The sequence below is a fragment of the Anabrus simplex genome, chromosome 2 (assembly GCF_040414725.1).
Source record: "Anabrus simplex isolate iqAnaSimp1 chromosome 2, ASM4041472v1, whole genome shotgun sequence".
In the NCBI taxonomy this organism is placed as follows: Eukaryota; Metazoa; Arthropoda; class Insecta; order Orthoptera; family Tettigoniidae; genus Anabrus; species Anabrus simplex.
In genome coordinates, this window is record NC_090266.1 from 1,136,870,434 (window position 1) to 1,136,885,479 (window position 15,046).

Genomic DNA, 15,046 nt, shown 5'->3' on the forward strand with positions numbered 1-15,046 from the left:
GGAATTTTGGGGAGAAGCAGTAATGACAACAGTCTATTTGAGAAATAGGTGCCCATACTCAGGAACAAATTTTCAGATACCTTATGAATTGTGGTTGAATAGGAAATTGGATGAGGAAGAAATAAGTAGATTGAAGGTGTTAGGATGTCAGGCATGGGCATTGAGAGTAGACAGCAGGAAGTTAGATCCTAGAGCTGAGGTCTGCTTTATGGTAGGGTATGAGGATGGATATATATTGTGGAGAGTTGAAAGGAAAAAAGTAATAGTGAGGAGAGGTGTGGTATTTGAGGAGCATGTATTTAATTTCCAATTTCTTTGCAATAATTTAAGAAAAGGCTAGGAAAACAACAGGTAGGGAATCTGCCACCTGGGCGACTGCCCTAAATGCAGATCAATAGTGACCGATTGATTGATTGATTGATTGATTGATTGATTGATTGATTGATTGATTGATTGATTGATTGACTGACTGATTGCTTTTCTTTTAAGGAGAAAGGTCCTGGAATTTGTATTGTGGATAACGTGAAAGTACTCAAACCAATGGGTGATAGCACATACTTTGATATGTCACACTGGAGATCCAGAGATAGAAATGCGGACTACCCGGTGAGTTGACCATGCGGTTAGGGGCACGCAGCTGTGAGCTTGGATCCAGGAGATAGTGAGTTCGAACCCCACTGGCGGAAGCTCTGAGGATGGTGTTCCGTGGTTTCCCATTTTCACACCAGGCAAATGCTGGGGCTGCACCTTAAGGACATGACCGCTTCCTTCCCACTCCTAGGCCTTTCCTATCCCATTGTCGCCATAAGACCTATCTGTGTTGGTGCGACACAAAGCAAATTACAAAAATAAATGGGGACTGAATTAGATGGAGGGGAGGTTGAGACATTGGCTGTTGGCTCAACAACCGGAGAGGATCAACTAGAGGTTGAGTCTGTAGCTATACAGGAGCCAGTACAAAATCTGAGAAGATCAATAAGACAGAGGAAAGGAAAGATTTGTGCAGGTTGTAATGCAGTGCTGGAAGCTACACATTGTAGTGGAACCTAGAACAGCTGAGGAGGCTATGTCAAGATCAGAGTCTGATAATTGGACAGAAGTCATGAAAGTGGAAATCAATGGGATGAGAAAGAAAGATATTTGGGAAATTTTAAGAAGACCAGATAATACCAAGGTAATTAGTTCCAAATGGGTGTTTTCATTGAAATATGACAATGAGAGTTAAATTCAGAAATATAAGGCCAAATTTATTGTGAAAGTTTTACAAGACAGATAGATGAAAGTTATGATGAAACACTCAGTCCTGTTATGACAGGCATTGCTGTACAAAAATGTTGTACTGTAGAACATCTAGATGAAACTAGCACTTACTTAAATAGTGAAATCAGTTGTACTGTATACATGGAACAACCAGAATTGTTTGCAGAAAAAATTTCCAGAATTATGTATGCAAATTGAAGAAAAGTACCTATGAACTACCAAATTCAAGTAAAGACTGGAATGTGTGTGTTGAAGCTATAATAAGAAAGCTAGATTTTAAGAGATGTGTCAAAGAACAATGTATGTATGTAAAGGAGTACACTGTATACAGTAATTGGTTAGTATGTTGACGATGCAATTGTGATAGGCAACAAAGAGGCAGTCAGGATGGTGAAAGTAGGGTTGGAAAATGAGTTAGAGATTAAAAATTTAGGAAAAGCCACAAATTTAGTGTCAGTCAAGGTAGAACAGACCAAAGAAGGGATTATGTTGAGTCAAAGGTTGTACATAGACAAATTACTTGCTGATTTTTCCATGCATAGCTGTAAACCCAGCAAGACTATATTACAAAGCAGGTATACAGCAACTGGAGACGACGAGCAGGAATTTGATTGTATCATCTATCATGGTGCAGTAAGTCAAGTAATACCAGACCTGACATAGCGTTTGCGGTAAGTAAAATTAACCAAAATTGTCAAAGACCTAAGATTAGAGAATGGAAGGAGGTGAAGCGTCTTACGAGATATCTATGTGGTATTGGAGATATAAAGTTATGTTTTAATGATTGTGAACAGTCTATAAAAATATTCTGCAATGCAAATTGGAGAGGAGACAGTAAACTGAGGAGATCAGCGAGTGAGGTATGTAACTACAGCGGTAGGGGGAGCATTTTCTTGGTAAAGTAAGAAACAGTGCTGTATTGTTAGATCAACCATGGATGCTGAATATATGGCAATGGCAGAGATTTCTCCAAAAGTGACCTGGACAAAATATTTGCTATTAGAGTTAGGGCTGGAAAGGTTTATGGATACTCATTGTACGATTTTTGCTGACAATGCAACAGCAATTAAGTTAAGCAAAAGTGATAATGTGATATCATGTATCATGTATGTAGAGAACTAGTAGAGAAAAAAAAACTCAGTAAGTCTGTGTATTTGGCATCAGACAGAAATGCTGCAGATTTGTTTACTAAGAATTTATCGAGCAACAAACTTAAGAGGTTTTGTAGTCTTATTGGATTACCATGAAGGGGTAGTTGATTGAAGTGTAGTTTATTTTTCATGATAAAAATGGTTGGGAATTTGTTCATTTTCTCATTAGAAAATATGTATCTTGTGTATTGTAGTCTTAAGCAGCCTATGACAAATTTTTCATGTTGGTAACTAGTGCTCATGAATATTATTCTTCGGAGAAATGGGGTGCCATTTTTCTCTGCATTCCTTTTTTGTATTGAGTAGAGTACTGTTTTAGTGACAATTCCAGGCGAGTTGGCCATGCGGTTAGGGGCGCGCGGCTATGAGCTGCATCCGGGAGATAGTGGGTTCAAATCCCACTGTCAGCAGCCCTGAAGATGGTTTTCCATGGTTTCCCATTTTCACACCAGGCAAATACTGGGGCTGTACCTTAATTAAGGCCATGGCCACTTCCAACTCCTAGGCCTTTCCTATCCCATTGTCGCCATAAGACCTATCTGTGTCGGTGCGACATAAGGCCACTAGCAAAAAAATAAATTACTGACAATAAAGATGTGTGAAGAAGCTATGCTGTTATCTTAATTTGAGTCAGGAACTGTTTATCATTACGGTGTGAAATGAAGAGATATCAACAATCTCCAACCCAGCTAGGAATCAAACCCAGGGCCCTCTGAACCAAAGGTGACTATGCTGACAAATCAGCGAAGGAGCCAAACATTGAAGCAATTAAGACTGCTATTACAAAATGGCACCAGTGTGTGACTCAGGAAACTGAATAGCAATAAACATATTTGGTCTTGTTATAAATACCGTATTCCCAGTGGCAGTGACGGGAACTAATCGCTACAAAGAGTGATGTAATCAGTTACCTCAGTGCATACAGTCTTGTCTTCGCAGAACACTAGTGAACTGTATTAGCATTGGTACTGTCAGTGCCCATGTGCAGTGAATTGCTGTCAGAGATCGGCTGTTTTTGAATGAAGATAGAAGTCAAATCCATACTTCAAGAAAACATCTGGCACATGCAAACAAGGCAAACTCAATGATTCTGATAAAAGTGCTGTACAACTAACTTTCTTGGAGTATTGTGAAGTATGTGCCATAACACATTAATGGATCAGGAACTCGAAAGGATTGAAGTAGATGTTGATCAGAAAACCCGTGATAATGTTTTCCGCAGTGCCTTGGAATGAAATGTACCATCGTTTCGTGTCTACTTACAAGTTTGGCAGTCTTTTTACAGCTTTGGAACCTTTCTTCATTTCAAAATTTTAAAACATAGTGTGTGTAACAGCCAGTAACTCTGATGGTAATTGAACAGGCATGGCTGACGAGTCAACTGATACTGCACATTAAGATTTTCATGCTGGATGTTCTACTTCAGATGCTGCATGTAAATGTAGTACTATAGAGCCTGTATGCATGACGCTGTACATTTAAATAGATTATATTAGTATCAGCAGCATAATAACAGCATGAGAAGTGTATTCTACACTCTCAGCCTGCTTACAATCATTACTAGTGAGTGTACATGCTAATAACACAGTAATGACTGGTCAGACAAATAATAACAAACATCTTATTGAAAAATGTATTTTTCAAGATACTTATTCCTTCAGATATGACTTAAATAGACTTTTGCCACATATGCTTCAGCCACTTTTGAAACACCCATTCACAGCCTAGTATTTATACATTTCCGTAGGTTTTTGGAATATGACCAATACCTGGACATTGCCATCTACACTGACAGTCAATTCTTTGTAAACATTATCAACAATGAGTGAGTTGGCCGTGCAGTTAGGGGTGCACAGGTGTCAGATTGCATTTGGGATATAGTGGGATAGAACCCCAGTAACGGCAACCCTGAATATGGTTTTCCGTGGTTTCCCATTTTCACACCAGGCAAATGCTGGGTCTGTACCTTATTTAAAGCCATAGCCGCTTACTTCCCACTCCCAGCCCTTTCCTATCCCATCACCGCCATAAGACCTATCTGTGTCACAGCAACAAAAAGCTGATAGGGGAAAAAAAAAAACCATTATGAATATCTGTTACTGGTATGAATAGTAGTGCAAGAAAAATTCTTATAGATTGATGTTGTATCTTAGTTTGTCTAAAAACACAACTTCAAGCAGCACTGTGTAGCAGCATACTTGCAAACAGCCTGTTTAAACAGAAATATGCAGCTTTGTATGAGAACCCCTTGGAACATTCGCACCAACAAATTCTAAATCTGTCAGTGTAATATTTGGCTCAAGTTCAAAGTAATTTTTACAGCATATACCTTCAGATGGCTAAATATTCCACTATATGGTCATCTTTCTGGTCAGTCAGCATGTTCACCAGCGGGAAGATCAAATCACAAACTATGCCATGTAAGGTATATTTTCTTTAGTGTCTCACCTGCAAGAAAGGTATGGCTTCTTGACAAGTTTTGTAGAGCTGCATTCATGCAGAATATGATGAATCAGTTAACATCAACTATACTAAATCAAGTAAAATTGGTCTGTCCTTATCAAAAGTTTGATTATATGGTGCTCTTACATCTGCTTCTGCAAACATGAGTGGTTAAGGCAGGGTGGTACTTGTTCTGAATCTATTGCTCCAAATCTGACATTGCTTGTGTAGAATTTTATGTAGCTCTGAAAGATTAATTTGTATTTCTTTGCCTGTTGAAGGTGATGCAACATCTTCTCAAAATGTAGCAGGAGGCGGCTTATTCACAATTCTGCAGTTCTTTTATTTAACACATTGCTGACCGGATGCTCGAGCTTGTCACATACTCTGTGGACTGGACATTTTTCTACTGAGCACACTAGACTGCACATTATTATATAAATGTACATAAATATTAAACCAGTCAAGAGTTTATCTTCAAAGTTGAAAATATCTCCGTGGATCTGTCTTTATAAAACCATCTTTAGCATCAATTCCTAACACATCATCAATGTTCACATCGTTGTTGTCATCTCAATAAATGAGCACACTATGTAAATGATGGCATGTAGGAGCTTGAATATCATTTCCACTATCAGTCTCACATTCAGTTTCCACTAATTCACAAAATCACTATACCCATGTGAACAATCATCGGCATACAATTCTTCTAAAATATCGTCGTTAGCTAACACTGTATTACGTGAGTGCTCCATCTTATTACTAACCGAACTGACAGAAAGAAAGTAGACGTTTTGAAACTAAATCAAAGAAGAAAAGAAGGCCATGAATAAAATAAAGTGGCAGATATACAGTACATCTACGATTTATTCTTCTCAATGTGCAAGTCCGAAATAGTTCAATATATGGTCAAGGGATGTCAAGGGAGATTGAAAACGATGTTGTGAATAAAACCGGGATTTCTCTGATCCCCGACACCTACTGCTAGCGAGCGTACTATGAGATTTCTTGGGGCCCGTCACCCATGTGTTAACAATCTCACAACTTCTTGCACTTGCATCTCAGTGTGATTAGTTCCATGCATCTATAATTCTTAAAGAAACTATTTAAATGTTGTAGGATGAACACAGTGGCAGGTCGGAAGAGGGAGTTCCTATTCTTTTACCCCCTGTATTTATCTTTGTCTTATGTTTCTTCTCTTTTCTTGCACTTATCCTGCTATCTCCTTAACACTTTCAACACTATGCCCATACAGGATATGGGCGCTCTGCTTTCCTGGTTGTGGATGGTGCCTATATACCATATGTGATTTACTTGTGTGTTTATATGGAGCTGCACATATCCCACACGGTTCCCATCCCTTGCTTGGAGCTGGTGTAGTATTTTATCTAGTGTCCAGTAGAATGCAGTTCGGGAAGTTCAAACTGAAACGATAAAAAGGGTAGTTTCTCCTTGCCACAACCTCTACCGAAGCACTTAATGTACCGGGTGCTGAGTGCACCAAATCTGTTGCGTCAGCTGTGTTACTGTACAAACATGTCCTCACGCTGGCTCAACAATAGTGGTATCTTGGATATTTTATCGGGAGAAGTGGGTTCTGAAATAGATGACGGTGATGAATACTCTGCTTATGAACCAGATAACATATCAAGTGAGTTCGGGCAAGATTTTTTATTTGTTAAGTCACTTTTGAATGCAAGTTTCTAGCTGCATTATTTTACTCCAAATACAAACGATAGAAATACTTCACCTCCCCAGAAATTTGGGCTTATTTTTTCATTTAGGCAAAGAGACGCAGGCTGATGATTCACATATACCAAGAAAAGAAAGTAGACGGTGGTGCAAGGAGTGCAAGGTTGGACTGTGCATAGCCCAGCAGCTAAATGCCAACGTGAACCATGGAGAAGATCTAAACTCGGGCTATTATAAATAAAACATGCAATTGGACTATGTATGCATATTTCCCACCAGACAGGACAGAAATTTTGGTCAAAATATGAAGATACAAAAATTGTCTTTTCTAGGTAACTTAAGAGTAATTTGCTATTAGGCTCTTTGTCCAGGTTAGACAGTGTCATTGTTCTCTGTACATAACGTACAGATTGCTAACACTTCAAATACATCGACAACTAGCAGTCTATTTTAGCTGCGTGGGGAGTCCGATTACCTTAGTCATCTTCAAAAAGAATTCTGTAATGAATTCAAAATGTCAACAGGCTGTACATAATGCACATAGAAAGATGATATGGTCCAACTTGGATGAGGAACATAACAGTAATAGAAATAAACTTTCAACGTATTAAGTGATATCTTAGATGTGAAGCTTCCACCGTCTGTTAAGTTACTTAGTTCTGAATGAAGTCTCTGTCCAGTGGCAGGATAGGAATTGTGCTGGCTGCCGAAGCCTGTCACAGTCCTCTGAGGCAATGATTAAGGACTGACAGATGAAATCAAATGATACTGGAGGGTGTTGCTGGAATGAAAGATGACCAGGTAAAACTGCAGTACCTGGAAAAAAACCTGTTCCACCTCCGCTTTGTCCAGTACAAATCTCACATTGAGTGACTGGCATTTGAACCATGGAACCCAGCGGTAAGAGGCCAGCATGCTGCTTCTTGAGCCACGAAGGCTATCTTCATGAAAATAATTGATGTAAATAGTAAAACAAATGTTTTAGAATTTAACATGCCGTTTAGTTTGAAAATTCAAGTGATCCTTTATTTTGCCAGTCAATGTAATTTTAAGCTGAACCATAGGTACTATTCAATGAGCACTCTAAGGAAACAAGCTACAAGAATTAAAATAATAATAATAATAATAATAATAATAATAATAATAATAATAATAATAATAATAATAATAATAATAATAATAATAATAACAACAACAACAACAACAACTCTGCCATTGTCTGGTCCCAAGTCCACAATGAGAAAGGAGGAGGGTTTGCTGGTCTGGCACCCAGCTGTAAAACTCCCTAAGGGGGCCAACAGCTTCGAGCAAATGAGCCCCTTTAGGTGGGGTGATAGTCACCACAGTGGACAAAACGCCACTGGAATCCATTATGCAGCGTCTGTTCTCCAGGTTACAGGCGGCTGCACAAGGCGTCAGTACTCCAGAGGAGCGGCCTCATCATCTCACAGGATCACATCCAGAGTTGTAACTCGGGACCTATATAATTTCGTGTGGCTATTTCTAGCCGAGTGCAGCCCTTGTAAGGCAGACCATCCGATGAGGGTGGGCGGCATCTGCCACGTGTAGGTAACTGCGTGTTATTGTGGTGGAGGATAGTGTTATGTGTGGTGTGTGAGTTGCGGGGATGTTGGGGACAGCACAAACACCCAGCCTCCAAGCCATTAGAATTAACCAATGAAGGTTGAAATCCCCGACCTGGCCGGGAATCGAACCCCGGACCCTCTGAACCGAAGGCCAGTATGCTGACCATTCAGCCAATGAGTCGGACACTCGGGACCTAGTCCCACACAGGTGACACCTTGACAGTCAACCATGGAAGGTCTTAAGGAATACTCCACCGGTGGAACCAAGAGTTCAGAGAAGGCAGCATTTGGATACGGTGAGCTGCCACTTAAAAGATACCGTGAAGTCTGAGATACGGAAATACCCCAGTACCACGTACACAAACGAGACAAAATCACAAATCAAACCAAATCAGATAACCTACTTCTCTGCACACAATATAAACTCACTTATGCAAATTGGTAAATTAAAAGTGATCACCGACAGTCAGTGGTAAAAGACGTTAGTCTTGTGAGAAGGAGATATAAAATGTTATATAACTGATTTCATATTCATCAGTGTTAAAAATTTTATCAGGTATAAATTACATAAAAAGTGATTCAAATAAGTTCTCGACGCTCTGGTTGACGCATAGCATGTGTGAATGTTTTAAATGACTCTTTACTTTGGAAGCCTGTTGCAGCCTTCTATTAAACGGATGCACAAAGACTACATATTGAAGAGCCTTCTTTTATTCTTTGATTAGTGAGAGACTATATGCATACTCCAATATCTCACTGCGCCAGATTTAATTATTATGCCGTTCCTCTTCTGTTAGGGCGATCTATCTTAACACATGGTGTGAATGGACGGTTAAAGATTTTTAATGATCATATTTCAATATGTATCCACAATAGTTTTGATTATTATGTCTTTGCTTAGATATTTGTGATTCATTTTATGACTGATAATGATATTTTGTGTGTCGAAACCGGTCCCAAGTTGAATAAAAGTTATTAACAACATCAACACATAATTAGTATTTAATAGGTGGAACCTAATAGATATATCAATTCTCTGTAATGGACCAACACAAAATTCTTATCATGAGATTACAGGAAATGAGAAACACTGACCAGGATGCCTCGGAATTTCAAGGGTACAGACTTTATAAAGGTATATCCGGCAAGAGAGTGATGAAGAATATCCCACAATTTGGAACAGGATTTTTGGTCCACCTTAAAATAATAAACTCAGTTCAAGAATTCAAATCACAGTCTCCACAACTCTCAACACTCACCTTGAAGGCATCTAATAAAATCTATACTATAACAAATGCCCATGCTCCCACTAATGATAAAAACAACTCCTCAAAAGACCATGAAGAAACAGAAGAATTTTGTGACCTATTTTACCAGACCATAGATAACATAACCCAAACACCATGTTAAAATTATTAATAGGAGACTTCAACGCTCAACTAGGCAGAGAAAGAAAATATTGTGACATCATCGGAAAATAGCCAGCACAAAAAAAGAACAAATATAAATGGAGAGAGACCGGTTGACCTGTGTAGAGACCATAACTTAATCTCAAAATCTACATGTTTTAAGAGAAAACCTCAAAAACTCAAAACATGGAAACACCCTGACTACACTAAAGGAGAATGACAACTGGATCACATCTGCATGGACAAATACCTCCACAAAGAGTTCTATAACGTCAAAGTCCTCCGAGGAATAGACACAGATTCAGATCACTACATACCGTAGTTAAAATTAAACTCACTCCCCAGAGGAGACAAGAAAAGCAAGCCCCTAAAACTAAAAGAAAAACAGATCCTACCCAGCTAATCAACAATGAAAATTACCAAAAAGCAACTGAAAAAAATAAAGATCACAAATAAACTTGAAGACTTAATACACAACCTTAAACAAACCACGTAGAAAAACACCAATGGTGGAACAGCGAATGTGATGAAACAGTGGAGAAAAGAGATCAGGCATGGCTATTACATCAGTCCCAAAAATCAGAAATATCCTATCAGAATCTAGTAAAACAGAGAAAAGCTATTTGCTTTATGTCGCACTGACACAGACAGGTCTTATGGCGACGATGGGATAGGAAAGGCCTAAGAATGGGAAGGAAGAGGCCGTGGCCTTAATTAAGGTACAGCTCCAACATTTGCCTGGTGTGAAAATGGGAAACCACGGAAAACCATCTTCAGGGCTGCCGACAGTGGGGTTCAAACCCACTATCTCCCAATTACTAGATACTGGCCGCACTTAAGCAACTGCAGCTATCGAGCTCAGCCTAAAACAACTAGTACAACACAATCTTGTCTCAAAAAATACAACGACAGGATGTAAATTGATCAGAGAAATAAGAGAGGATCTGGAGGAAATAGGCCTTACAACAGAAGACACCATAAACAAGATAAAATTGAATACAAAACTCAAGAATACAAACCTCCACTTTACAGTTATGCGAAACAAACCAACATGCACATTTTCAACTGAGAAAAGGGCACGAAAAGCGGAGCATCTGAATAAGTACCGGGATGATCACAAAGCCCGAACAATACCTTCAAAGAAACCTGAACGATGGGCTGACTAAAGTGATCCTATATGGTCATAAAATAATAATAATAATAATAATAATAATAATAATAATAATAATAATAATAATAATAATAATAATAATAATAATAATCACATGTCCTCAGCTACCATGTGCAAGCATTTTTAATTTGATGACATCTGGCTGTTGTCAATTTTGATGTTCCATTTTACTTTAGGCCTACTAGATGGCAGAGTAAACCAAATTTCTCCTGGATGCTCCTGGGTGAGTTTTTAATTAATTTTGTTGGATAAATACCAAATGTGTCACCAGAGATCTTTTACATGCCAGAGTGCTGCATGGCCTTCTTTCCACCCTTCAAAAATCCAACTACCTCTGCCAAGTTTGAACCCACTATCTTGGGATTCAGAGGCCAACACTCAACCAGTGATCCACAGAGGGAGCCGCTACAAGAGCTAATACCAGAAATAGAGTTGGTGATGGAAAAAATTCCACAAGAAGAGCAACTACACTGAAAAAGGTTCAACCATGATGATGCCATGAACCTGGTCAACAAATCCTTAAATTCATAAACAACAAAGTTAAGCTAATAGTTCACATGGCTCAATCACTTGTAATTCACTTTAAAAATGTGTAACACACTTCATTAATGAATATTAATTATTCTTAATAAATGAAAACTGTAATAACTTGTTGAGGAAGGAAAATGACTTTATGACGAAATGACTGGCCTAAAAATTTACGAAAAAATTAGTACTACCTTTCCAGTGCTAAATGTTTGTTTATCTAAAATGTCGAAGATATTTTTTTCATTAAGCGAGTAATTAAAAAATTCCCCCTCAGTCATATTTTGAAATTCTGGAAGGCACTAATTATGGAATAAATATCAGTTTTGAAGAATGTTAAGACATAATGATAACTTGTGATGTAGCCTGCTATATGGATTTAGCAAGTTAAGTGAATTACACGTACAAAAAATGTTTGAGTTACCCCCCTCCCATGAGCACTATAGAGAAATTAAAATGCTGATGGTGATATTATTTTCCACTGACAGGATTCAAAACAGCTAACCACAGAGACATTCCATATTGATGCCTAAATGATCACAGCAACAGTAGGCCATATGACAGACTACAATGACACTGTAATTTATGTTTTTCATGTGGATTTTTTTGTTTTTTTGTTTTTTTTGCATCCATGGGTTTATAAATTTCAACAGCTTCAGATTTGACTGAAACGGGTCACTTCTGAACCACACAAAGTCAAAACAAGTTTGACATTTAAAATTAATAAATAAACTTTAAGAAATGGTTCTGCAGATCTCATCCTGTTCTTAGAATAGTTTATAGTTATTAAATACTATATTATTTGCTATTCTTTTGTGGTTCATGTTCCTTATGGAATTCTGTTATACAATAATATTTGATAGCTACTTTTTAGACAAGACTTTTCTTTTCAAAATACAATATGGGAGTCAATGAAATTACCATGCTCCTGGAGTTTCAAAAAGGTTTAATCTCTAACTTACAGGGATGTATTCAAGTCTGTTACAATATGTGAACACACAAAATCAAAACTGGTGCATTTTTTCTATAAACATATAATATTTCAATATCGTGAATGTTAACTTACCTTCCCCGTTCCTGTATTCCAATGTATCACAGTCGCTAGGCTGTTTCTTATTGCACTCATCACTTCCTCGACTAGAAAGAAGAGTATGCACAAAATTAGCACAAAATAATTTAATTAACATTTAAGTTATTGGAAGAGAGCCTTTACATAAACATATACAAAAGGAACTTGACATATTTCAGGCCCCATGAACTATAATATCATATCAATAAATATTAATATTATAAAGAAGTTGGCAAGTTTGTGTATGGGCACCATTCATCTGATATCAGTATTTCTTTCATCATTAGAAATTGTATTTCTTCCAGATTATTACAGGCAATCACACTCGATCTCCAACATAAAATCCTAAAGGAGCAATTGCAACTGAAAGAAAGCAAAATTATGCAAAAAAAACTCTTGGACTAAAGGCCAAAGACGGAGTCTGTAACCCTAAAACCAAAACAGTAATCTACGAAAGAAATCTCCCCAAAATCGCAGATAACGCGCATGTGAAGAATCCAATTCCTGAGACACCTAGAAAAAATAGAGCTAAACAAACTATCAAAAAATTCAAACATTCGTAAGAAACAAGACTACTTAGTCAAACTGGCATAACCAAACAGAAAAAGACCTTCAAGAATTCGGATTGTCAAATCTGCAGGACCAAGACATAATCAGAAAACTCGCACAAACATGGGGTTCAAGGGAGAACAAAGAAAGACCACACGACATACATGGTCGGAAGGATGGAAACACACCCCACTCATTGGGCATGCAAGAATACTGGGCGAAAAGGAAAGCCAACAAATGTTCATTTCACGTGGTCCAAAGTGACCCATTCAAGAAGAGGGAGAAGAAGAAGTAGAAGAAGATTTTAAGTTTTATCTGATAAAAATCAAAACAATGGGTAAACTGTTAGTCATATCTAAAAGGAAGCAGGCATGCAGGATTTAGAATTAAATTTTCTACAAAAATGTCCATATGCATTTTCCTGCTATATCAGTTTCCCACCGTCTGTTGCCATTTCTTGCTGGATGCAGTATTTTTTAATCCATCTCTTGGCACAGGCCAGAGCAGAGTGTAGCTTCCACCAAAGTCCCAGTCTCATCCATGGCTGTGACAATATGGAAGCTGCTGGGGTATGGGTGGTGCTGAGTACTGACATTTGGAGCAAAACTAGTGTCGAGTGTTACGAAAGGTGTTGCTCATAGGATCAGTCGTGCTGCAGTAGCACCTTCTGGCCCAGTGAGGAAAGCAATGGCAAACTACCTCACTCCTCATCTTGCCTAGTACGCCTCATTTGGGCTCTGCCATTGGTTCTTGCGGTTTCCCTATAACTGCATAGCCTTCGGTGGTGCTATTTGAGGATCCAACCAGCCTCTGGCCTGATGACCTAACAGACAGATCAGTTTCCCAGGAAAAGAGCCTTTCTGTCTTTCAGACCTGTGCTTTATCCAATAGAAACCTATACAACACACGTAAACTGTAAAAAAAAAAAAGATAACAGACAGGATTTAGAATTAAGTTTCCTACAAAAATGTCCATATGCATTTTATTTTTAACTCAAACAAATTGCATGATAATTACACTTTTACATGTCAAAGGAGCATTTTGAACAATTGGCGTGGAGAGCTCACACATCAAGTATTGTACAGTTGAGTAGATTAGGGTGAAAATTGTTATTAGTACCCCTTACTGGTATAAGTCCAACAATTCTTATGCTGTTTCATTCTGCGAGAAACTGTATTAACCCTTTGGCATAAGATTATTTTGCTTGCAAAGGTGACAGGGAATGCAATAATTTATTTACATGCTAAATTGTTAATTTGGCAAACAACAACATTTGAGTTACATTTCAGATTATAATTTTTTAGTGCTATAAAATTTTTTTTGTTGGTTGAGAATCCTACAGGAGGAGAATTTATGTGTGAATCCTGAGAACTATTACATTCTTACTGGTTTCACTTTACGCAGACACAGAATCGCCACATGCACTCAATGTGTAATCAGGTATTTTTTAATTGTCATACTTTACTCTCAGGAAAATTTTTGTGTGAATCCTGAGAACTATTACATTTTTACTGGTTTCACTTTACGCAGACACAGAATCGCCACATGCACTCAATGTGTAATCAGGTATTTTTGAATTGTCATACTTTACTCTCAATAAGACATCGGAAAATTATTCCTATTTAACATGATAATAAGACATGTTACTTATTATTTATTTCTAAAATTCATGATACAATTTAAGGATTAAAGATTCAAAATGGGCTTTTGATGAATAAGATGGTCTATTTTATAAAAGAAACGTAGGACCTATACATTGGAGAAACAGCCTTCAGACAATAATGAAATGAAATGGTATATGGCTTTTAGTGCCGGGAGTGTCCGAGGACATGTTCGGCTCGCCAGGTGCAGGTCTTTTGATTTGACATCCGTAGGCGACCTGCGCGTCGTGATGAGGATGAAACTATGATGAAGACGACACATACACCCAGTCCTCGTGCCAGCGAAATTAACCAATTATGGTTAAAATTCCCGACCTTGCCGGGAATCGAACCCGGGACCCCTGTGACCAAAGACCAGCACGCTAACCATTTAGCCATGGAGCCGGACCAGACAATAAAGAAGTTCATACACTAGTGCTATGAGCAGACATAAAATTAATTTACAAAATTACAAGTGTCATAAGTCTATTTCAATACATGATAACGGTTATATCAGCCATTGTAAAGAAATGAGTTAAGGTGACAGGCATG

The 15,046-nt window shown here is 38.0% G+C and overlaps 1 protein-coding gene across 2 annotated transcripts in view; it reads right to left on the minus strand.

Annotated features, from left to right (window-relative positions):
* The window catches only part of Eph (Eph receptor tyrosine kinase), a 1,044,814-nt gene that overhangs the window by 112,464 nt on the left and 917,304 nt on the right, over nt 1-15,046 (minus strand). For both annotated transcript variants that reach the window (XM_067142090.2, XM_067142089.2), the window contains exon 13: nt 12,303-12,373. In XM_067142090.2, coding sequence (XP_066998191.1) covers nt 12,303-12,373 — 71 coding nt within the window. The remainder of the gene's footprint in view (nt 1-12,302; nt 12,374-15,046) is intronic.